General features: G+C 45.8%; 1 protein-coding gene across 2 annotated transcripts in view; it reads left to right on the top strand.

The window, feature by feature from the left end:
- Positions 1-2,988, top strand: part of CD58 (CD58 molecule) — a 44,787-nt gene extending 41,799 nt beyond the window's left edge. Inside the window, exons 9-10 of one of the 2 annotated variants that reach the window (XM_084617087.1) lie at positions 223-275; positions 1,548-2,988. In XM_084617087.1, the coding sequence (XP_084473213.1) occupies positions 223-275; positions 1,548-1,592 (98 nt within the window). In that variant the 3' untranslated portion in view covers positions 1,593-2,988. The remainder of the gene's footprint in view (positions 1-222; positions 276-1,547) is intronic. The other variant, XM_084617086.1, reaches the window with a different exon arrangement.
- Positions 2,989-25,361: the final 22,373 nt, after the last annotated feature.

Here is a 25,361-nt window from a genome sequence, read left to right as displayed (position 1 = left end):
CAGATGAAGAGAGGCAGCAGTGTGACGATCTGAGGCAGGCCAGTGACATGGTCCAAGTGGCTGGAAGGGGAAGCTGATCTAAGCAGTGGCATTTTGGATCAACTAGAAGGGGACCCAGAGCTTGTCAGTGAGCCTGATGAGTGAGGCTGAAGACATAAGTTTTTGTGAGGTTTGCTGGCTGTTGTTAGATCATGGGCTATTATGATTTTCTGTTCTATACAGGATGCTTTATTTGGCCATTGGGGTTTGCCATGGTGTTTGAGCCATGTTTGGAGGTTTGTAATATACAGTTACATTATTTGTATATGCATTATTGCTACATCTCACCACAGAGGAACAAATCAGTAACAGCAGCATTTGATTTAGTGCTGTTCACAGGTTGTGTGACCTATGTCAGAACTACCTAGGGGAGAGTAAGAACTGACCCTGTCTGTCACAGCTGTAGGCAGGAGAAGTGCATTAGTTCCATGTTTGGAGGGGATCTCCACCCTACCATTTGAGCCTTGAACAAACATCTGAAACCAGAAACACCAACTCTGAGGTTCCAAAGTTGGGTTTTTTTATGCTGCTCTGTCATCTTCTTTTGTCCTGTGTTCAGATGGCCTCACCAGGACATGACAAGAGCAAACAAAGCTGCTATGGATCTGGGATACAAACTTTTGCAAAGAAAATAATTTAAAATGTTCCTTTTTGAAATTTTGCCCTGGCGGTCTCACCTTTAGGGGGGTTTCCCTTATCTAAACAACCACAGTCCCACCAATGCCAAACCACCCACCCATTCAGTCGGATAACATCTCAGACACAGGCTGCTTTGGAAATGTAACAGACACAGGAGTTACTTCCCCTTATTCAATGTAGCGTAACTGAGCTCAACAAAAAGTACCAGCGCAACTGTAGAGTTGTGCCAGCTGCTTCAGGTCTCCCTGCTGCTAGACTAGCTCCCCTGCTGGTGTCTGGAGTGGGTGGAAATGGTACTGTGCTGAGATTTGGTGCGGGAGGAATGGTGCCGTGGGAGGAGAGGCACAGTCTGTCTGTACCAGTGCCTTGGCACATGCAGACTTGTCTCTCAGTGTTGCTGTGTCTGGTGCACGAAGAAGGAAGTGTTGACTTAAGTGGCAGTTAAGTATATCTTCTGAAAATCAGCCCAGTTTTATTTAGATGCCCATCACATGATGTAAATACTTTAGATATTCTGTCTTGACACCTTTTCATTATAATTTCTCTGTCCCTCAATTTCCTTGTCTGTAAAATGAGGATAATATTTACCTACCTTAGGAAAGCTCTGAGATCCTCAGATGAAAGACGCTTCAGGAATGCATGTTACCATAGGAAAAAAAAATCCCTGCAGCATTATACCCAGGAGTGACACCAAGTATCAGCTGATGCTGCTACTAACATAAACCAAAGACGACATAGCAAAATGCTACAGTATCCTATTAATTCATATTTATTGTTCGCTAGTGTTTAAAATCTGCAGTGTTCTTGGGTAAGTGATAAAACATTGCAAACTAAAATAAAAAATATAATGAATTCATCTTTTATTCCAGATCTTAAACAGGAAAGGGACGCAGACTAACAACACAATGGACTAAACTCCATTGCAGAGTGACAAAAGAGATTGAGAGAAGAAATGGAACAAGTATCTTGTGGATGTCATCAATGAGTGCTTGAGTTCTCCCTAACAAAAGTGTTTTGAAGATTCATGTATTTGTTCTCAAGCTGCCAGCAATGCCCACTTTTATCTTTCAAGGACAGATGCCCTCTTTCTTCAATGTTGGTTATTTTGAAATGGACAGTGAGTCAAGGAGCAAATCTGTTTGCATCCGTGCTTTTTTTTATACTTTTGTTTTACAAGCAAGCAAACATGAAACATAGGAGCCAGGTTTATTTATGCCAATGTTTCCAGACATTAACTAACACAAGTGAATGTAGACAAATTAAAAACTAATCGACATGATATACAACTCTAACTGTAACATTATTTACATTCAAAGGAGAAGAGTATTCAGAGGGGCGACTCTCATTTTCTCAGCCTCCCTATCTGAAAGAAAAGGCCACAATGACACTGTCCATGCATAGATGAGCAACAGCTTTCCTGGCTCTTGTTTCTTCCAGAAAGCGCCACCATCACCCTCCACCCCCACCACTAAGTTCTAATTTTTTTTTGAATAGCAAAAGGTAGACACGCCTTCTAGCTCAGTGGACATGGTATCAACTCGGCTAGAGTAAATGGCACAGTGGTTCTCAAACTGTGGGTCAGGCCCAAAAGTGGGTCATGACCCTGTTTTAATGAGGTCGCCTTGAGGCGTTAGACTTGCTGGGCTCTGGGGCTGAAGCCAAAGTCTGAGTCCCACTGCCCAGGATGGGGGCTGAAGCCAAAGCCCAAGGGCTTCAGCCATGGGCAGCAGGGCTCAGGCTATAGTGCCCTCCCCCCATCCCCACTGCCCACCCAAAGGGGCAGGGCTCAGGCTTCCGTCCCTCTTCCTGGAGTTGTGTAGTAACTTTTGTTGTCAGAAGGGGGTCACGATGCAATGAAGTTTGAGAACCCCTGCTACCCAAACAATGTATCCTCAGACTCTAATGTAAGTCTCAAGAGCAATTGCGTCTGTGGCGCCCACAACTGTGTCAGAACAGCTGATCTAAAAGCATCAGCACAGACACTTCATTCACTATCAGAAGGAGATTATCAACCAGTGAAACCAGTACAGTCTCTGTGCCAAACCCAGGTCTCAGATCTATGCAAGTCTGGGCTTTGATGTATGAAGTTAGGCACCCAAAAAATCTACATGCTTTAGAGCAGTGGTTCTCTAACTTTTTTTTTCATGGACCACTTGAAAATTGCTGTGGGTCTCAGTGGGCCACTTCATGATCTTTCCAAATGTTGTTTGTACCGTGAGCTAACTATTGTAAAGAGCTTTGGATTAAAAAAAACCTTAATAATTAACATTTTTTTGTTCTACAAATAAAAGCACACAACTCATATTTTAATATTTTAATAGTCTTACCTTTCTAATGTGATGGATGTGCCCTCGCTCCCCCGCCGCAGCAGCCCCTGAGCTGGGGCTGGGAAGGAGGGCCGTCTCTCCCCAGCAGCTGCAGTTCTGGAGCTGGGGAAAGTTGCCTCTTTCTCTGGCCGCCACAGCCCTGCATATCCCAAATTCTCCCCACCCACTCTTCTCACCCCACTGCCCCCTCCCACCTACCCCCTATTCCCCCGAAGGCCACCACCTCACCTTACATGTGATCCAGGCACCTAATTAGTGGAGCCACACCTGCGCAGCTCCACTAATTGGGTGGCTGGCCTTTCATTTTCTCATGTGTGGCTGCCCAGGCGTGCACCTTGGAGGGAACTGTCCATGGACCACCTGAATGGAGCTCGCGGACCAATGGTGGTCCACGGACCCCAGTTTGAGAACCTCTGCTTTAGGGGATTCTTGCATCCACGTGACTTACCACAGGTCCCACAGCAAATTGGTGGCAGAGCTGGAAACAGAACCCACATCTTCTGATCCATACGTTAGCACGCTAATACTGTACCATGTTTCTTCCTTACCCATTGACTATTTTTAGCGTGCTTTCATTATTTTAATAAGGGGCTTCCTCGGAAACATCCCCTTGAGCTTATGATCTACAGTGTGCAGGTGGAATGTCAATATTTGAGAATGGAAAATGGATGGTCAAAAATTGAGAATGGAAAATCGAATGTTGAAAATCAAGAGTGGAAAATGGACTGTCCAAAATTGAGTGTTATAAATGGAGAAAGAACAATCAAATGTGAAAAATTGAGTGTGGAAAATCAAAAATATTAAATTAAATGTCAAAAATGGGAGTATGTAAAATTGAATACAAAAACCGAAGTGTCAAAAATGAAGAATGTAAATTTGCACGTCAAAAGTTGAGAATGAAAAGTTGTCAAAAATACGCAGTGGAAAATTGAGTGGCAAATTATGAATGAAAAATTGCACTGTAGGGGAGAGCTCGCCATTTGGACATTTTATGGCTGGACTTTCTAACTCCGGGGAAGGTCTTTGCCAGCTAGGTAGAAAGTGCCATTTAAAAACTGAGTAGCACCCCAAGTTTGGCTGCATAGGAATGCATTCTGGCAAGCTCTCACACCATCCAGAGCCTGAATTTGGCCAGTATACCTGGAGGCATGGTGCTTTGTCTTTGCAACGAAAAATGTGTCAGATGTACTACATACTATTTCAAGTCATGTGAATGCTCACACCCCAGCTGAGGGCTTGTTGAAATGCAGTGGATTTGATTTACATGTGTACCATACAGACATGCCTGTACAGCAGTGGATGAGTTTTATGTGTGTACCACACAGACATTGCTTGCTTTTGGGAAGCAGTTGAGAACGGCTTTTTAGGCATTTGGAAATCGGATGCAATCTCTCAGTTGATAGTTTGACAGACACTTTTCACAACAGGCACAAGTTTGGGCAAGTAATAAAACACATCGCTTCCCAAGCTGGAACCGTACAGCGTCTGCAAAGGAACATCTTCGCTTTTACTGGAGAACTCTCTGGAGACCAATCAAAGGTGCCTGAATTTTCAGTCCCCCAGTCTCAACACCTGCAGGATTTGAACTCGGGTCATCTGAGCCTGTAGGTGAGAACCATACTACCAGGTCCTCCAGGCACTTGCAGGCTCTGTATACCTGAGAGGAAGGCTTTTGCTAGTTTCATACAAACTTTGCCAGCATCCAAAGTTTCACAAATTATCCAGTTTTCTGCCATGCTCTCACACCCCATAACCTGACCCAGACGCAAATACCACAGTGTGCATCCATTTTTCATTTGCAAGGAAAAGCATTGGACGATGTATTACGTCACAGAGATGGTAATCACGTGAGTACTCTCATCCCAGCAGAGAGCTTGATGAAATGCAGTGGATTTCATTTATATGTGTACTGCACAGACACACCTCTAGAGCAGTGGATGAGTTTTACACGTCTAGCACAGAGAGAGGCATCACCACCTCTCCCACCTCCAGCTGAATCCCAAACATCAGCTGAGATGAAACGGGCTCAGACTTTAATAACAATTCCAGCCCATCTCCGCTAACTTCTTCCCTTTTCCCCAGAAGGATAGTTATTACTGCGGTTTTTTTCTTCTAAAATCCCTTTCCAGCTAAAGGGAAAGGGAACAAAGGACGTTGTTAGAATTAAAGCCTTATTTAAAATTACATTTTAAAGTTACATTTCAAATGCTTTGTTGCTTTTTTCCTTCTTTTTATCTTTAATAAAAGGCTACAAGAATTGTTAATGACGTGTTTGCCGTGGTATGAAGCAGACTGAGGTCTCTGTTTATAAAATCCCAAACCTAGTTTAACATTGTTTAATGTTGGACAGTGACTGGGTTATGTTAACATCTTTGGGCCCTATATTCCATCTCGACTAATACAGCAAGTTCTGCAGACAACAACCACTACCCAGCCCTTATCACCGTCCATCCTGTGCACTGAATGAGTCAGGGTTTCCTGTGGAAAAAAGAGCTGGTCCTGCAATTAAGACGATCATAATGCACACAAACAAGGGGGCTGAATTAAAGTTTCACAGGCAGTCTCAGTGCTGGCATTTCCTACCTTTGGATTTTTTGACAGCGCAACCTGAGCGCTCTTGTAATGTAGGTGTCTTTAGGATGTCATTTCTGAAGTTTTTCCAGAAAACAAATTCCATCACATGGAAACATATTGACCCTCAGTTTGGGTCATCAGGGGGCTTCAGACCTTTAGGACCACAACATAGACCTTGCCCACTTAAGCTGTCAGCGTATCTGGTAGCAGCAGTAGGCTGAGTGCACAGATCAGGCACTAGAGGAGGATGAGCTACCCACATTGCTGGGAGTTTCACAACTATTTGCTGACAGCAGAGGATGGCAGAGACTCAGGACTACTGGGTTCTGTTCCAGGTTCTGTAGGGCAGTGTGCTCAAGAGGTTATAGACCCTTCTGCCCCTGTCTCCCTTAGGCCCCTGAAGTCTGTCTCTATTCCCCTATCCTTCCCACCACCTGGCTCCTGCCCCTAACCAGCCTGAGGCAGACACCCAGTATGGAAAATTTCAGCTTGATGTTAAAGGTTGTTAAAATTATAAGCAACTGAAAATGGTCTTTTAGTTATGGCTATGATTCTCTCACGGGTATTTTTAGTAAAAGTCAATAAACAAAAATCCACTGAAGCCTGGGACCTCACCCTGACTTTTACTAAAATATCCTGCGGAGGGGGCAAACAGTGCTGCTGGGGCTTGCAGCTGCTTCTGTGGAAGGGACTGACTATGGCTGCTGCAGCCCCAGAGGGGCTGACCCAACCCCAGCGGCTGCTCTGGCAGGCTGGGGACCGCTGTTCTGGCTGCCCTTGGGAACAACTGACTGGCAGACAGCCCGCGGCATGGAACAGCTGACTGGCAGAAGCCCCTGGACCACGGGAACAACTGACCTGCGGCACCCTGGCTGGCCGCCGATCAGCCGTTCCTGGGGCTGGCAACTGCTCCAGCCCTGCCCCAGAAGAAATCACAGAGGTCCCAGAAAGTCATGGAATCTGTGACAGAATCGTAGCCTTGCTTATAATGAAGATTGTCAGGCACCTTTTACTACAGGCATCGCTACCTGCACTGCCTACATAACAGACAATGAGGCAGCATAGTCCAACGACAGGGCACTGGAGTGGGAATCAGGAGAGATGAATTCTGTTCCTGGTTCTGTCCCTCACAGGCTTCTGTTTCCCTCCTCCCTCTGTCTGTCTTGTCTGTTGAGACAGTAAGCTCTTTGGGGGCAGTGACTGTCTCTTTCTGTGTGTCTGTACATCACCCAGCATGTTGGGACCTCTTGATGCTACTGTACTATATACTGATCTTCATCCATTTTTATCCTGTTCTTTTATAATGTCATGAATTAGACCACATGTTGTGTTTCTTCAGTTGTCATATTTAAATGGTATTCTCAGATTTAGATCAAAGTGCAGTTTAAATCCCGTGCCAGGCTCCATTGTTGTTCTCCATACCAGAGTCGTCATAATGATTTTTTGTTCTCTCTCATAAGAGAGTATGTGAACTTGGGCCATATTTGAGAGTATCTTCCCATACTAGTTCTTTTCTTGTATGTCACCTGTTCCGTTTTTTTCTCATCAGATGCATAGCAACTCCTTATTTGGTTGTTAACAGAGAGAGAGATACAAAGGCTCCAACATGCAAATATTTTCCAGCCATCATGCTTAGTATACGAAGTGAGCTGTAGCTCACGAAAGCTTATGCTCAAATAAATTTGTTAGTCTCTAAGGTGCCACAAGTACTCCTTTTCTTTTTGCAAATACAGACTAACACGGCTGCTACTCTGAAACGTAGCTCTGGTGTGGCTGGTATTTCAATACCTGTCATTTTTTGTTAATGTGGCAAATATCTTGGTCATGATTTTCAAAAGTGACTAGTGATTCTGGGTGCCTTGAGATTTGGGTGCTCAGGTTGAGACCCTTTAAAAGGGCTCAGAGTAGCAGCCGTGTTAGTCTGTATCCGCAAAAAGAACAGGAGTACTTGTGGCACCTTAGAGACTAACAAATTTATTAGAGCATCAACTTTTGTGAGCTACAGCTCACTTCATCGGATGCATTCAGTGCTGGAGTTCCAGAAACTGCTGAGCATCAACCCTCTGAAAATTGAGCCCCTTTAAGGTGTTTCAAGCTGAGTGCCCAAAATCACTAGTCAGTTTTGAAATTCTTGGTCATATTTGTGGTTATGTTTGCATTGCATATCCGTGGAAAGATGTATCCACCTGCATATAGCATTTGGGACTGTATTTAGAGTTTCCTCCACTGATTTTTGCCAGTTTCCTTAGTATCATGTACACTTGATGTTTTATAGCATATGATCACATGACATGCATTGATGAAGAGGGGGAAACTAACACACAGAGAGGTGATGTGACTTGCCCAAGGTCGTGCAATGAATGAGCCAAGAACGGAATTGATCTCTCATCATGACTTCCTATCTAGTGCCCTCTCCACTGGACTGGCTGCCCTATGCTGCTTCCCTTGCAGGAAGGGGTCCAGAGCAAAACAAAATGATTTTGTAAATGGCTAGTAAAGGGACACTGCAAAAATAACCTAATATAAAATAAAAATGTATTATTGATTATTTAACATTTTTATATAGTGCCTTCTATCATCAAAACACTTCAAAAACATTCACTGATGAATCCAGGTAAATAGTATTATTTCCATTTTACAAATGGGGAAACAGAGGCACAGAGAGCCAACATGACTTGAACACACAAGTCTTCCTGTCTTTGTTGTTAGTGACATCCAAAATAATTACAGTTTAAAGTATTGTAAAATGCAGTATACGTTTCACCACTCGTGCGTTTTTTTAGGGGGTGATCTCACTCTGTTTGGACAGTGCAATGGCTCAGTTTCACTTTCTGATTTTCATAACTCCTGCCCTGCGATAGCAGCTGCGGTTGTGTTTGGGTTTGTAAAGCGTTAAAAAAAGAACTCAGAACAGTATCGAAAGGCCAGGCCCTCTCCTCAGCTGCTGTAAATCATCAGTGTTCCAGCACAGTCAGTGGAGTTACCCCAACTGACACCAGCTGCAGGGCTGGCTAGTTGGCAATGTCGCTTTCATAGCCTATTGAGTGGCAATGTCTGTGTTGTAGTAATATGCACACAGAATGTAGCTAGTGCCCCCTGGTGACAGGTGCAATTACAGCACTCAAACAGAAGGCCTGTTGGACTACACTACCTGGAATCTTTCACAGGAAGTTGTGTTTACAGTCTGGTGTTTGAGCCTTTAGGGTTTGTTTTCAACCTTTTCTCTGCAACTACTGGAGCTAGAAACATGTTTATTCTTTTTAGAGGAAAGCTGAGATCCTTGTGGAGGACTCCAGGAGCTGGGGCTTTAAGAAAAATACCATAACCCTGGCACTAAAAGTGAGAGCTGCTCGCACCATATGTGGGTGCGCCAGGAGTTTGAAAGTATAAAGACTGGTGGAGTGTTAGTAGCAAATCTTAAACTCTGGGGAGTTCTTATACAAAAATAAAATCCCACATGTGCACAATGTACACTAATGCTTAACGATCCTCATTGCAGGCACAGACGGTTGTAAGCGGGTACCATAATTTCTTTACTCTAACTGACCTGTGCACAAACCAGTCATGCAGACTATAACTTTTAACACTATTAGCCTAAATATCTCAGTTTCTCAACCAGAGGGAAGTGAGGTCTTGGGCTCTGAGCACAGGGTCAGATGGTAGGAACTCCCAGATGTTACTACTTCTTTGTTTCACGGTAGCACCCAGAGGTCCTAGATGAGATCAGGGCCCTACCACAAGGCATTGTATGCTAAGTTCCCTGTAAACTGCGTGGCCATGCACTCATGCAGCAGCCTATTTAGTGCTGTGCAGGAGCTCAGGGAACCCTCCCTGGCCCGGACCTGCTGGGGGAGGGACGCCTATTCCATGGCCCCAGCCCTGGAGCTGCCGTGGTGGGGAGAGGCGCCCCTCCCCACCAGCCCAGGTGCTGCTGTGGGGAGAGAGAGCTGGGAGGAGTCCTCTCTCCCTGCTGTAGCCCCAGAGCACCCTCCCGCACCCCCAGCCGGAGCTCTCATCCCCTGGACTCCAATCCTCTTCCTGAGCCCCTCATACCCAGCCCCACACCAGAGCCCGAACCTCAACCCTCTGCCCCAGCCCTGAGCCCCTCATCCCCGGCCCCAGCCCAGAGCCTGCATATCCAGCCATAGCCCTCACACCCCTGCTCTCCAGCCCTCTGCCCCAGCCCTGAGCACCCTCCCACACTCTGAACCCTTCGGCCCCACCCCCACCCCATGAATTTTGTTATGTGCACCAATACGAAGGTAATGTGTCACACATCACCTCCATATTGATGCACATAACAAAATTAATTCTGCACATATGGGGGGGAAATTAGAGGGAACACTGATTGCATGTACACATAGTAAGAGTATGGGTACCCGCATGGCCCCACAGTATGCCAACATTTTTATGGCTGACTTAGAACAACGCTTCCTCAGCTCTCGTCCCCTAACGCCCCTACTCTACTTGCGCTATATTGATGACATCTTCATCATCTGGACCCATGGAAAAGAAGCCCTTGAGGAATTCCACCATGATTTCAACAATTTCCATCCCACCATCAACCTCAGCCTGGACCAGTCATCACAAGAGATCCACTTCCTGGACGCTACAGTGCTAATAAATGATGGTCACATAAACACCACCCTATACCAGAAACCTACTGACCGCTATCCTACCTACATGCCTCCAGCTTTCACCCTGACCACACCACACAATCCATTGTCTACAGCCAAGCTCTGCAATACAACTGCATTTGCTCCAACCCCACAGACAGAGACAAACACCTACAAGATCTCTATCAAGCATTCTTACAACTACAATACCCACCTGCGGAAGTGAAGAAACAGATTGATAGAGCCAGAAGAGTTCCCAGAAGTTACCTACTCAGGACAGGCCTAACAAAGAAAATAACAGAACGCCACTAGCCGTCACCTTCAGCCCCCAACTAAAACCCCTCCAACGCATTATTAAGGATCTACAATCTATCCTGAAGGATGACCCAACACTCTCACAAATCTTGGGAGACAGGCCAGTCCTTGCCTACAGACAGCCCCCCAACCTGAAGCAAATACTCACCAGCAACTACATACCACACAACAGAACCACTAACCCAGGAACCTATCCTTGCAACAAAGCCCGTTGCCAACTGTGCCCACATATCTATTCAGGGGACACCATCACAGGGCCTAATCACATCAGCCACACTATCAGAGGCTCGTTCACCTGCACATCTACCAATGTGATATATGCCATCATGTGCCAGCAATGCCCCTCTGCCATGTACATTGGTCAAACTGGACAGTCTCTACGTAAAAGAATAAATGGACACAAATCAGATGTCAAGAATTATAACATTCATAAACCAGTCAGAGAACACTTCAATCTCTCTGGTCATGCGATTACAGACATGAAAGTTGCGATATTACAACAGAAAAACTTCAAAACCAGACTCCAGCGAGAAACTGTTGAATTGGAATTCATTTGAAAATTGGATACTATTAACTTAGGCTTGAATAGAGACTGGGAGTGGCTAAATCATTATGCAAGGTAACCTATTTCCCGACCTTCTTGTGAAACCCTGGATTTGTGCTGGAGATGGCCCACCTTGATTATCATACACGTTGTAAGGAGAGTGATCACTTTAGATAAGCTATTACCAGCAGGAGAGTGGGGTGGGAGGAGAGAAAACCTTTTGTAGTGGTAAACACCCATTTTTTCATGGTTTGTGTGTATAAAAAGATCTGTACTTTCCACAGTATGCATCCGATGAAGTGAGCTGTAGCTCATGAAAGCTTATGCTCAAATAAATTGGTTAGTCCCTAAGGTGCCAGAAGTCTTCCTTTTCTTTTTGCGAATACAGACTAACACAGCTGTTACTCTGAAACCTGACGAAGTAAGAGATTGTCCCTGCCCTTAAGAGTTTATAATATAAATGAACAAAGGCAGTATTATCAACTCCATTTTATAAATGTATCAATCAGCCCCAGAGAGATTAACTGAGTTGCCCCCAAGGTCACACAGGGCATTTGTGTGAGTTGGGAATTGAACCCAGGTTTTCTGAGTCCAACTTAGTGTCTTAATTTCAGGACTATCCAGTTCTGACTCTAGCCCTCTGTAGCCCTGGGTGAGGGGCTTAACTTCTCTTACTCCCTTTTCCCATCTCGAAAATAGAAATAATACTTAAGTACATCATCTGGTTGGGCAATGCAGCACCTGCGAGCCAGATCCCTAGAACAAAGGACCCCAGTAAGTTACCACAGCAGAGATTTGAGCTGGGAGCATCCCCCTGGCTGAGTAAATAGAAACCATGCTGAGTTGGTCTGAGCCCAGGTCTTCCTCCCTTTGAGCAGGTAGGAGCTATAATGAGCTGATCTCTGGCAAGGATCGAACTGGTGTCATCTAGAACTCAGCCTTTGCAGCTCTCGCAATTTTTTTGCCAAATGAAATGGAATTTGTTCATAAATTCAACCATGAGTTAGTCACACAGACGTGCACAATGTTGTGTGATGCCTCTAATACAACTGACCACAAGGAGTCTCACTGGTATCAGTAATTATTTTGCAGCCATATAGCTGGAAAAGACATCTCTCTAATGTGAGGGGCTGCCTGCTGTAGCTTCTCAGGACAGGGAGCGGTGCTGTTTTTCATAGAATTACTTGGCCACACAAACTTTGCTTTTCTATTGTGCTAAGCTCCTTAGCTCACAATCAGAGCAAGCCTGGGTAGCTCGGGGTGGTGGTGGTGTCTATCCGGTACTGCTCTGAAGGCAGGCGTTTGTGGGGAATTAAATACCAATGTCATTGAAGATTCCTGCACTTTTGTATTTCAGGAGATAAAAATAACACCTGGGTTTTTAGGAGAGGGGTGTGGGGGTGGATTTCATTGTACAGACCAGGTTTTAAAGGTTTCCTGCTAAAAGGCCCAGGTAATGGCTCGGTCAGAGAACTGTGGCAGTACATTTGCTGGTGAAGGGACCTTTCATGTAAAGAATAATGCTTGTGCTTCTATAGCGCCTTCAATCCTAAGATCCCACCATGCTTTACAAGCGTTACGGGCTTGTCTACACACAGGTGGTGTTCCACGCTGTATTGTATGTTTACAGGGCTCAGCTACACTGGTATAAGCACCTTTATACCCCGTGTAACCGCATCCACGCTAGGGGGTTGTACCATTTGAACTATATCAGCTTCAGAACCCATCGACTCAAAGGGGGGCGCAAAAACTGGGTGTAGACCAGCCTGAAGTAAACCTCACCGCTGCAGAAGCAGTTTAAGGAGGCACTGCTGCACTGTGGGAAATCCACTCAGAGTTTCTGCTCCCCCTCCGTTGTCCCTGGTCCCCGCACTGTGCAGGGGATACCTCCCCTGAGAGCAGCCGGGCCCAAGGGGCATCCTCCCCACCCCCGCCCCATAGCTTTGAGGAAAGCAACTGAGGGAGGAGCCAGCCAGGGACTGACATGGGCAGAGCTGTGGCAGTTTCAGGAGGGACTGTGGGACACTGATGATGTCATTGGGCTGCTTCCTAAAGTTTTCAATAGACATTCGCTGTCCTGTGCTGATTTGGCTGGTTGCGCCTACCTCCTCACAGTCTCTTCGCCCCAGTCTCACTCCAGTCCATACCTACCTCTCATACCCTCCTCCCTGGCCCTTGTTCCCTCCCTCCCTTCGATGTCCCCTCTCCCTTCCCTTGGCTGTGGCTACACTTGAGCGTAGGATGTCATTTCCAGCTCCAGGAAACAAACCTGCTCTAGCGCTGATCAAGCTGGAGTGCTAAAAATAGAAGTAGCAGCAGCATGGACGGTGGCACAGGCTAGCCACCCCGAGTACAGTCCCATCCACAGGCCTCAGCACCTACTCAGGGCAGCTAGCCACTTGTGCTGCCGTGGCGACACACTGTTTTTAGCACCTTTGTGAGCTTGATTAGAGTTAGTGTGGGTGTCTGGAAATCGCACCTCCAGCTCCAGTGTAGACAGGTTTTGTCTTTTTGTTTAGTTAATCCCTTCTTCCCTAGCCCCCACCCAAAGGCTTGCAATAACCCACACAAATAAAGCTGTGGCCCTACCATGCCCTTTGCAAATCATCCCTCTGCTCACCCGGCCTGTAGGTTCTACTCTTTTCTCTCACCCTGCCTCTGTCTGGTCTTACATATATTGTATCTCTTCAGAGCAGGGACTGGCTCTTGCTATATCTGCGGGCCATGCCTCACTAAATAGGGCCCCTTTCTCGGCTAGCCTCTAGGCACTGCCATGATAAAGTAAATAATAATAGCCATCTCCTGTTTGGTAGTTTAGTCAGTATCATCCCCATTTTACAGGTGGGAAAACTGAGGCCCATCAAGGGTACATTACATGGCCAACACCCCACACTGAATCTGAGGTAAAGCCAGAGATAGCACCCACAAGTCCTCCTCTCCTGTTCTAACTTTGCCACCTCTTTCGTTTTAGGCTCTGCTTTCAGTAAGATAACTGCACACAGAGCCAGGCTGGAAAATGACCATGTGCAAAAGGAACTAATTGCACATGATGGAGATGTACTCTGCCAAATCCCCCATTACATAAGGAAAAGACCTGCTTCAGGCTTTATAGTTCAGACGAATTATTACTGACTGTCTGGATCACAAAAGGCAACTAATGCATTGCTTTGGCCAATGGAGCAAACCGAACGCACTGCCAGAGCCCCAATTGCCAGAGTGATGATAAGCAAAGAAATGGACCTTGAAAACTGTCCCCTTTTCTCCACAGATCAAACTGTGGGATGAATTAAAAGTAATCTGCAAAGAGCTTGAAAAAAAATGGCGTAGGACATTTTTGGCTTCTGTATGGTAGATAAAAGGAGGCTGCATGGGGAGGGGGGGGAGAGGGGAGGTGTCTGCTTTATTTTTATCTTAGAAATATCAGGGATATCTGACATTCCCATGTTTTGCTGGGAGATCTGCTGGCATTCTCAGAAGGACTTAAATATTGGGATCCCTCATATCTTAACTGAAAGGACGGTAGTGTCGAGTCTTTTAATGAAGACATCCTTTCTCACCAGTGCTGCTTAGGCATTGGGGTTAAAGTGCCACTTACGAAACAAAACAAAACAAAAATAAGAGTTTGGCAAAGTACAAAAATTCCCTCTCCTCACTGTTGCTCGGCTTTCACTCTCTTGTCTCTCATTTTGATACTATTTCAGGAGTTTTCTAGGCTAGATAGACTGAAGTCTTCCGATGAAGTGAGCTGTAGCTCATGAAAGCTCATGCTCAAATAAATTTGTTAGTCTCTAAGGTGCCACAAGTACTCCTTTTCTTTTTGCGGATACAGACTAACACGGCTGCTACTCTGAGACCTGAAGTCTTCCAGGTTCCTTAAGTCCTGCATTTCTAATGGAAGAAAGCAAACAGAAAAATACAACTTATTTTTTTAAACAAACCCCTTTCAGACTATTCTAAAAAAACCAAAGAAGGGCACAAGCTCAGTTTGTTTTTCTTTGGAGGCTGCCTTGAAGGGCGGGAGAGTATCTAGTAGCATGAGCAACAGATCAAGAGGCAGAACTCCTGGGTGCTCTTCTCAGTTCTGTGTGGTCAATTGCCATGTGGCCTTGGGAAAGACCCTTAACCTCTCAGTACCACTACTTCTCCATCGGTAAAATAATAGCTGCTGCTGTTAGGATTTTTCCTCAGGTTTTTGCCTAAAGGGGGTGATTACAGGGAACATAACATGCTTAATGGTTGGGCTGAAGTCACTTTAATGTTACCATATTTTATGAACTTGTGTGTATTGTTTTACATTTTGTATCTGCCCCAAAAGACAGTGTGATGGGTGCATAGGACAAAGTGCAAAATATATACAAGAAAGAAATATTTGTCTGCCTCCTGGGGATGATTTGAGGATTAATGGATGTTTGCAAGGCACTGAGATCCTCAAGTGAAAGGTGGTCTCCAGGGCAAGAGCATTATTAAATAATCAGGATGGGTATGAATCAACATCCCCAATCCACCTGCCCCCAACCCTCCCCAGCTTTGGGGAAGATCATCTCTGGATCTGAAACGTCTAACTCCGGTGCAGTGCCAATTATGTAACAATGTAAATGAAAATAACCTTTTGTTTGGTGTCAGGTCTTACCATTGGAAAATGATTTTATGCCAAATAAAGAATAATAAATGGAGGAAATTATATCCTTTCAGATGCCTTCTTCTGTCCCTATGAAGATGTGGAGGCTAAGCAGGAATCCCTGAAAGATGTTGGAGAGAGAAGAGCAACAATATTTCTTCATGTCGTGTCACATGTGGTAGAGAAGAGACATGACTCAGATGCAACAAATATAAAGGAGACTCTTCAGTGAGGCATTGGACACAGACAGATCCTGTGGTTCTCTCTGGCTCTCTAACTGAGCTCCCAGACTAACTGTGCTGTGCTGCCCAGCAGTGTCCCACATAGGGTCTCCTTGGCTGGATCTAGCCTTTTCGTCTTAAACTATTCCACCACTTGTACAGCTCCACCATTAGTGGCAACAGTGGGTAGCGGCCATGTTGACCAGCCAGCAGCATTTGAAGCACCATGTCATTTAAGCCTGCACCCAGGAAGCCTAGGTGACATGGTGGCTGACATGCCAACAATAACCTGCAGCCTGTTTACGCTAAAGCTCTGGTGAGGCTCGGAACCTTGATTTCCCCACTGAGTGGGAAATTTTAGGGGGAAAAAAATCTTGTGTAGTTACAGTGTGTAAATCCTGGCCGGGCCGCAGCAGTCAAGGAAGGACCTGCTGCCTGCAGGCACTGCTCTCTAATCTGCATGGGGGATTTTCTGTAGTTGAGGCTGTACTTCAGGAATCTGCTTAAGGACTAGTTGGATTCAGCCAGCTTGCACTTGTTTGAATCTGCTAGTGGCAGGCAAGAACTAGGCACTTGGGCAAGGGTTCTGCTGTGTGGGAGCAGCATAAGCAACTCAAGAGATTCTTAAACACAATGGCTGGGGGTGGCAGAGTGGGAAAGAATTTCACATTGTCCTTCAAGAATTCCTGGGAGTTGAAACGGGGTGGGGTGGGGTGGGGGGATGACTCTCTGTGGGGCTTTGGACATTGTTCTGAGAATGCAGAGCAGAGGCGGGTGGTTTGTGCCAAGTGACTGGAACCTCCTTGAACCAAGGCTGAGACTCACCAGTGAAATACAGAGTTATCAGCATTATTGGTCTTATCTACACTGCAGGGGCACCCCCGCAGCACCTGGCTGAGCTCCCAAAGCCCTGCCCAGTGTACACTGAGCGCAGTGTAAAATCCAACCCTGAGATGGGAGGAGTGCTGTGGGTCTGGACTGGAGGTGCTTCCCTAGGATGCTACTCCCCCTTTGATGTGCTCAAAACTTGAACCAAATCCTATGGTGCCCTCTGCAGGCAGTTACGACCCAGTAACATCTTAAAAGCCCACTTCATTGGATGCATCTGATGAAGTGAGCTGTACCTCACGAAAGCTTATGCTCAAATAAATTGGTTAGTCTCTAAGGTGCCACAAGTCCTCCTTTTCTTTTTGCGAATACAGACTCACATGGCTGCTACTCTGAAACCTATCTTAAAAGCCGTGTCAGAATGGGCAGGGCAAAGCAGCTGAGGGGAGATTTCCACAGTAATGCTCCGTTGCTTCTTGTTGAGGGAGAGAACATGGGCAAGCCAGGAGCGTGGCCGGTGGGTCTCTGAACAGTACAGATCTGCCAGGCCAAACCCCTGCGTAGGGTGGGGGAAGCAGCAAAACCCATCTGCTACCCAAGCCCTTACAACCGGTAGCAGCGCCCACAGCCTGGCTCCAGAACATCCACCCATACAGCAACGCCCTTTCTCTTGGCTTTGCTCCGTTCCCGAGGGTTTGACCCTGAGAGTGAAATCCAGCCGTAGCCCTGAGTAAGAGAGAGGACCTGAGTTTTCAGGCAGCAATTGCTGAGCAGAGGCCCTGAGCTGTCTGAAGTTCGATATAGAAAGGAACCGTGGGTTTAGCAAGAGTTGTCTGAGCCTTACCCCTCACTGGGAACTTAACTGAGTCAGAACCGTTTTTGACGTTAGAAAAAGCCCAAGTTAACCTTCTTTAAAACAAGCGCCAGTCACCAGGGTGCTGACAATACCAATGGCACCAGCAATGCAAAACTAGGAGAGAGGCTGTCTGCATGACTGGCTGTGCTAGAGACACCAAAATATACCATGAGGTTGTCAGCCAGGGTTCCCACAGCAAAGGGCTACGAGGGGGTCTCAGAGAAGCTGCCAAAGCAAATCTTGAAGCCTTATGAAAATCCCTCCTCAGATTGCTGTCTGCCTCATGAGGCCTGTTTGAACACCTTGTCTCCTTTGTGTCTCTGTGAGGGCCAAGTGAAAGCATGTAGCTAGACCCGTCTCTAGCAAGATTCTGTCCTTTTATGTGAGCATACCCCATCTAAACCCTGTCCTGGTGATCGCTTCCCTGGCTGCCCCATGGTCTCTCTCCTCTCTGGGGCGGCCCCTGCACTGAGATTCCCCCCTTGGTATCCCAACGTCCCCTTCCTGGTGTGGATATGCTGTCTGGTTTCTTCTCTCCCTGTGACGGAGGAGGCCTCTCCTCTCCTCTCCTAAGGCAGTGCCCCTAGCCATACACAAACACTTTCCTGCTAAGGGTCTTTTGGAAACAACTACTGGTACCCCGACACTCAGGGCTTCTGGAGTTGCATGTCAGTACAGTACTGCACAGCCAGACAGAGGGAGGCAGAGGCAAGGACACAGAACTGGAAGATGAGACCTGGCCCTTCACGCTAGCTCTCCGTGCCTCAGTTTCCCCCATCTGTAATATGAGATGAGTGATACTGACCCACCTGAAAGAGTGACACACTGATTTCTGGATGGAAAGAGCTACAGAAGGGCTAAGTGTTACTTTGTTATTTATTCCTGTCTAAGAAAGAGTGAGAAACTGAGAGATGGGAAAAAATACAAGGGAAAGATAGAGAGAGGAAAGCAAAGTACGTCGGAGAGTGTTCAGGAGAGAGGAAGAAACCCAAAGGGAGACAGAGAGACACAGAAGGAAAAGGAGAGAAAGAGGATTGAAAAGGGAGACTGACTAAGAGGAGGAGAACCACCTGGGGTGACCAGACAGCAAGTGTGAAAAATTGGGACGGGGGTGGGTGGTAATAGAAGCCTATATAAGAAAAAGACCCCAAAATTGGGATTATCCCTGTAAAATCGGAACGTCTGGTCACCCTAGAACCACCTCAGCCCTGCGGAGCGGTGACAGCAGCAGACACAGGGTTGTCTATGAGAAGCTTTCTCTGCGCAAACTCCGTTTTCTTGGAATCTCTGATTTTTCTCCTCCAGGCAGCCATTAATCTAATATTAAGCCCCTTAACCTCTCTAATTGTTCTCTTTCAGTGTCAGCTGGTTTCCTATTAACCTTTCAATCTTTCTGTAATGCAGTTACTTCTGACTCCAGCCAGCCCTGGCTCTGAAGATTTACCTCCGGCAGTGAATTTTTCCAAGCTTTCACCTCCCCCCACCCCGCCTTCTTTTCTTTAATGATTATTACTGCTGTTAAGGAGCCAGTTTGAGCCAGAATCTAAGTGCACGAGGCTGGACAAGTGGCAGTCTATAAATAGCCCTTTGCTAACCATGCTCCTTATTTCATTAAGTTGGTTGGCTTCCCTCTCCCCACTTCACTGCATCTCATTCCCCATCCTATCCATTATTGATGCTGGGTTTTTGTTGCCATCCGAGACACCTGCTGTTGATAGCAGAGTTAATTGGCCCCAGGTTCTTTCTGCTGAACAAAATAGGCATTGTTTCTAGGGGACATCATTAGATTTTTTCACAATATAGGAAAAGCATTGGCTTGGGTGGATCTGGCAGGCCTGTAGCATCAGGTAATGGCAGACTGGCACTGTGCTCACAATGGAAAAACAGAGCAGCCAGGTTACAGGTGCGGGGCCACAGTCTGCCCTGGGCTGCATTTGTGCAATTCCTCCTGAGTGCAGTGGGGCTGCCCTGAGAGCAGAGCAGAGCATCGCCTGGGGTTTATACCCTGACAGTGCTAAAGCAAAGGTGCCCAGAGCATGGCCAACAGGCTGCACGCAGCCCAGTAGTGTGGCAGCCCTTCAACTTTAATAGAGAGGTTTTGCTATGGAAGATTACAGATCCCAGCATGCAATGCAGCCTAGAGTATTTGCATCCAGCACTTGTAGTTGCTGACGGCTGCACCTCCACCCTGAACACAAGCGCATAGCCTGCCTCTGAAACTGTGCAGACTATAACTCGCCCCACTCAGGGCCAGATTAATGCAGGTGCTTTAGGGGCTGCAGCCCAGGGCCTCGGGTTTTGATGCCCCCACCCCAATATATATCGATATGTCGATTAATCACAGTTAACTCACGCGATTAACTCAAAAAATTAATCATGATTAATCGCAGTTTTAATTGCACTGTTAATAGAATAACAATTGAAATGTATTAAATATTTTGGATGTTTTTCTACATTTTCATATCGATTTCAATTACAACACAGAATACAAAGTGTATATTATTTTTATCACAAATATTTGCACTGTGAAAATGATAAACAAAAAAAAATAGTATGTCTCAATTCACCTCATACAAGTACTGTAGTGCAATCTCTTTGTCATGGAAGTGCAATTTACAAATGTAGGTTTTTGTTGTTATATAACTGCACTCAAAAACAAAACACTGTAAAACTTTAGAGCCTACAAGTCCACTCAGTCCTACTTCTTTTTCAGCCAATCACGAAGACAAACAAGTTTGTTTACATTTACAGGAGATAATGCTGCCTGCTTCTTATTTATAATGGCACCAGAAAATGAGAACATGTGTTCACATGGCACTTTTGTAGCTGACATTGCAAGGTATTTACGTGCCAGATATGCTAAACATTCGTATGCCCCTTCATGCTTCAGCCATGATTCCAGAAGACATGCTTCCATGCTGATGATGCTCATTAAAAGAATAATGCGTTAATTAAATTTGTGACTGAACTCAGGGGAGAATTGTGTGCCCTCTGCTCTGTTTTACCTGCATTCTGCCATATATTTCATGTTATAGCAGTCTCGGATGATGACCCAGCACATGTTTGTTTTAAGAACACTTTCACAGCAGATTTGACAAAACGCAAAGAAGGTACCAATGTGAGATTTCTAAAGATAGCTACAGCACTCGACCCAAGGTTTAAGAATCTAAAGTGCCTTACAAAATCTGAGGGATGAGGTGTGGAGCATGATTTCAGAAGTCTTAAAAGAGCAACACTCAGATGCAGAAACTATAGAACCTGAACCACCAAAAAAGAAAATCAACCACCTGCTGGTGACATCTGACTCAGATGATGAAAATGAACATGGGTCGGTTGGCAGTGTTTGGATTGTTATCGAGCAGAACCCATCATCAGCATGGACGCATGTCCTCTGGAATGGTGGATGAAGCATGAAGGGACATATGAATCTTTAGCACATCTGGCACGTAAATATCATGCGATGCCGGGTACAACAGTGCCGTGAAAACGCCTGTTCTCACTTTCAGGTGATACTGTAAACAAGAAGCGGGCAGCATTATCGCCTGCAAATGTAAACAAACTTGTTTGTCTGAGCAATTGGCTGACCAAGAAGTAGGACTGAGTGGACTTGCAGGCTCTAAAATTTTACATTGTTTTATTTTTGAATGCAAAAAAAATATTATTTTGTACATAATTCTACATTTGTAAGTTCAACTTTCATGATAAAGAGATTACACTACAATACTTGTGTTAGGTGAATTGAAAAATACTATTTCTTTTGTTTTGTTTACAATGCAAATACTTGTAATTAAAAATAAATATAAAGTGAGCACTGTACACTTTGTATTCTGTGTTGTAATTGAAATCAATATACTTGAAAATGTAGAAAACATCCAACAATATTTAGTTAAATGGTATTCTATTATTGTTTAACAGTGCAATTAATTTTTTTAACCGCGTGATTAATTGCGATTAATTTTTTTAATCGCTTGACAGCCAATATATATATATATACACACACACCCACACACCATATATACAATGCAGCCAGATTCCATGCAAAGGCCTTGACCCGCTGTTAGGCATCAGCTCTTGCTTCGTGATGCCTTGTAAGCAGCAGCCAATCAGAGCTGCCCAGGAAGCAGCAGTGCTTTCTCCCCTCCCCGTGGGAGCCACGCCTGTTCTCAGTGGGAGGGAGGAGCACAGGAGCTGTCCCTGTTCACAAGAGGGGAGGAGGGAGCAGAAAGAGCCCAGGAGCTCAGGGTGGCTCCATTCCTTCTTCCCACCCCCATCCTGTGAGCAGAGATGGCTCCTCCTCCCACCATGCCTCCCTGTAACAGCTGGCTGGGGAGCTGCGGGGGGAGTGAAGAACCCCTGTAGGAGCACAGATGAGCCTGGGCAGGGCACAGAAGATGGGGGACTGGGAGCTGGGCAGATGAGGGCTGAATTGAGGGGGCTGGGCAGAAGAAATGCAGTTTATTTGCCCTCTGTTTACCATCATGCTGTGTATTTAAATTTTGGGGGACAACTTCCTGGTACAAGTGCTGGAGGAACCGACTAGGGGCTCCTCTTGACTTGCTGCTTACAAACAGGGAAGAATTGGTAGGGGAAGTAGAAGTGGGTGGCAACCTAGGCAGCAGTGACCATGAGATGGTTGAGTTCAGGATCCTCATAAAAGGAAGAAAGGAGAGTAGCAAAATATGGATCCTGGACTTCGGAAAAGCAGACCTAGACTCCCTTAGGGAACTGATGGACAGGATCCCCTGGGAGGCTAATATGAGGGGGCAAGGAGTCCAGGAGAGGTGCCTGTATTTTAAAGAAGCCTTACTGAAGGTGCAGGAACAAACCATCCCAAAGTGTAGAAAAAATAGCAAATATGGCAGGCGACCAGCCGGGCTTAACAGTGAAATCTTCGGTGAGTTTAAACTCAAAAAGGAAGCTTACAAGAAGTGGAAATTTGGACAGATGACTAGGGAGGAGTATAAATATATTGCTAGAGCATGCAGAGGTGAAATCAGGAAGGCCAAGGCACAACTGGAGTTGCAGCTAGCAAGGGATGTAAAGGGTAACAAGAAGGGTTTCTACATGTATGTTAACAACAAGAAGAATGTCAGGGAAAGTGTGGGACTCTTACTGAATGGGGGAGGCAACATAGTGATAGATGATTTGGAAAAAGCTGAAGTACTCAATGCTTTTTTTGCCTCAGTCTTCACAGACAATGGCAGCTCCCACTGGGCAGCACAGTATGGGGAGGAGAGGAGCAGCCCTAGGTGGTGAAAGAACAGGTTAAGGACTATTTAGAAAAGCTGGATGTGTACAAGTCCATGGGGCCGGATCTAGTGCATCCAAGGGTGCTGAGGGAGTTGGCTGATGTGATTGCAGAGCCATTGGCTGTTATCTTTGAAAATTTGTGGCAATCGGGGGAGGGCCCGGACGATTGGAAAAAGGCAAATATAGTGCCCATCTTTAAAAAAGGGAAAAAAGAGAATCTGGGGAACTATAGACCAGTCAGCCTCACTTCAGTCCCTGGCAAAATCATGGAGCAGGTCCTCAAGGAATCCATTTTGAAGCACTTGGAGGAGAGGAAGGTGATCAGGAACAGTCAACATGGATTCACCAAGGGCAAGTCATGTCTGACCAACCTGATTGCCTTCTATGATGAGATAACTGACTCTGTGGATATGGATATAGAAAGCGGTGGATGTGATATATCTTGACTTTAGAAAAGGTTTTAATATGGTCTCCCACAGTATTGTTGCCAGCAAATTAAAAAAGTATGGATTGGATGAATGGACTATAAGGTGGCTAGAAAGCTGGTTAGATTGTCAGGCTCAACGGATAGTGATCAACAGCTCAATGTCTAGTTGATAGCCAGTATCAAGTGGAGTGCCCAGGGGTCGATCCTGGGGCTGGTTTTGTTCAACATCTTTATTAATGATCTGGATGATGGGATGAATTGCACCCTCAGCAAGTTCGCAGATGATACTAAGCTGTGGGGAAAGGTAGATACAATGGAGGGTAGGGATAAGGTCCAGAGTGACCTAGACAAATTGAAGGATTGGGCCAAAAGAAATCTGATGAGGTTCAAAAAGGACAAATGCAGAGTCCTGCACTTAGGAAGGAAGAATCCCATGTACTGCTACAGGATGGGGACTGACTGGCTAAGCAACAGTTCTGCAGGAAAGGACCTGGGGATGACAGTGGACTAGAAGCAGGATATCAGTCAGCAGTGTGACTTTGTTGCCAAGAAGGCCAATGGCATATTGGACTGTATTAGTAGGAGCAGTGCCAGCAGATTGAGGGAAGTGATTATTCCCCTCTATTTGGCACTGGTGAGGCCACACCAGGAGTATTGTGTCCAGTTTTGGTCCCTCCACTACAGAAGGGATGTGGACAAATTGGAGAGTCCAGCGTAGGGCAACAAATATGATTAGGGGGCTGGGGCAAATGACTTATGAGGAGAGGCTGAGGGAACTGGGGTTATTTAGCCTGCAGAAGAGAAAAGTGAGGGGGGATTTGATAGCAGCCTTCAATTATCTGAAGGGGGGTTCCAAAGAGGATGGATCTAGACTGTTCTCAGTGGTAGCAGATGACAGAACAAGAAGCAATGGTCTCAAGTTGCAGTGGGGGAGGTTTAAGTTGGATATTAGGAAAAACTTTTTCACTAGGAGGGTGGTGAAGGACTGGAATGGGTTACCTAGGGAGGTGGTGGAATCTCCATCCTCAGAGGTTTTTAAGGCCCGGCTTGACAAAGCCTTGGCTGGGATGATTTAGTTGGGGTTGGTCCTGCTTTGAGCAGGGGGGTTGGACTAGATGACCTCCTGAGGTCTCTTCCAACCCTAACGTTCTATGATTCTGTAAATTGGGAACTCTTCAATTAAGTTTTAATTAACTCTTTCAATTAACTCTTCAAAAAAGTTTTTTTCTCCTACTGATAATAGCTCATCTTAATTAATTAGCCTCTTACAGTTTGTATGGCAACTTCCACCTTCTCTGTATGTGTATATATATATATATATCTATCTTCTTACTATATGTTCCATTCTATGCATCCGATGAAGTGGGCTGTAGCCCACAGAAGCTTATGCTCTAATAAATTTGTTAGTCTCTAAGGTGCCACAAGTACTCCTGTTCCTTTTATTGAAAAAGTGTTTCTCAAAATGCGGACACCGTGGCCGCATGCACCCACCAGGGGCTTTTCTTGTGGCCATCGCCTCCTGGGCAGTGATGGGGGAGGGGGACACACGGGCCATCAGCAGTGGTTGGGCCCTGCCCCCCTCTGGAGACAAAAGCTAGGGGAGCAGGCAGCCAGTGAGTTCCTCACCTTCCTGGGGGCTGTGGGGTCGGGCTTCAGCCCTTGGGTGGTGGGTGGCAGGCTCCAGCCATGGGGCTTCAGGCTCTGTTCCCTGGCCACGTGGTGATGGGCTCTGGCCCCAAGCTCACCCCCCCACATAACCCTGGCCCCTGCTGCTCCCTTAGTGCCCCATTGTCATTGGCCCCTGCTGCCACCGTACCCACCTCCCCACCCAGGGCTTAATTTGTCCCCAGGCTTGCCAAGACTTAGTAAGTCTGCTGCGAAAAAGTGATATTTGTGCGTTTGTTAATAGCACTTTTCACAAGAGACTTACTCTCTAGCAAGTCTTTAAAAAAGCAACCAAAAAAGAAACAAGAAAAAAGGCAAAAACGTGCAAAGCACCTTATTTGTATTTCTATGCTGACAACTGTACATTATTTTTAATATTGAGTCTGCAAAAAGAACCCTACATAAGTAAATTACAATGATTTGGACATGTAGATGTGCATAT

This window comes from Lepidochelys olivacea (assembly GCF_965140295.1).
Source record: "Lepidochelys olivacea isolate rLepOli2 genome assembly, chromosome: 1".
In the NCBI taxonomy this organism is placed as follows: domain Eukaryota; kingdom Metazoa; phylum Chordata; order Testudines; family Cheloniidae; genus Lepidochelys; species Lepidochelys olivacea.
The sequence above is the reverse complement of the archived record's forward strand: the minus strand, read 5'-3'. Positions and strand labels throughout refer to the sequence as shown.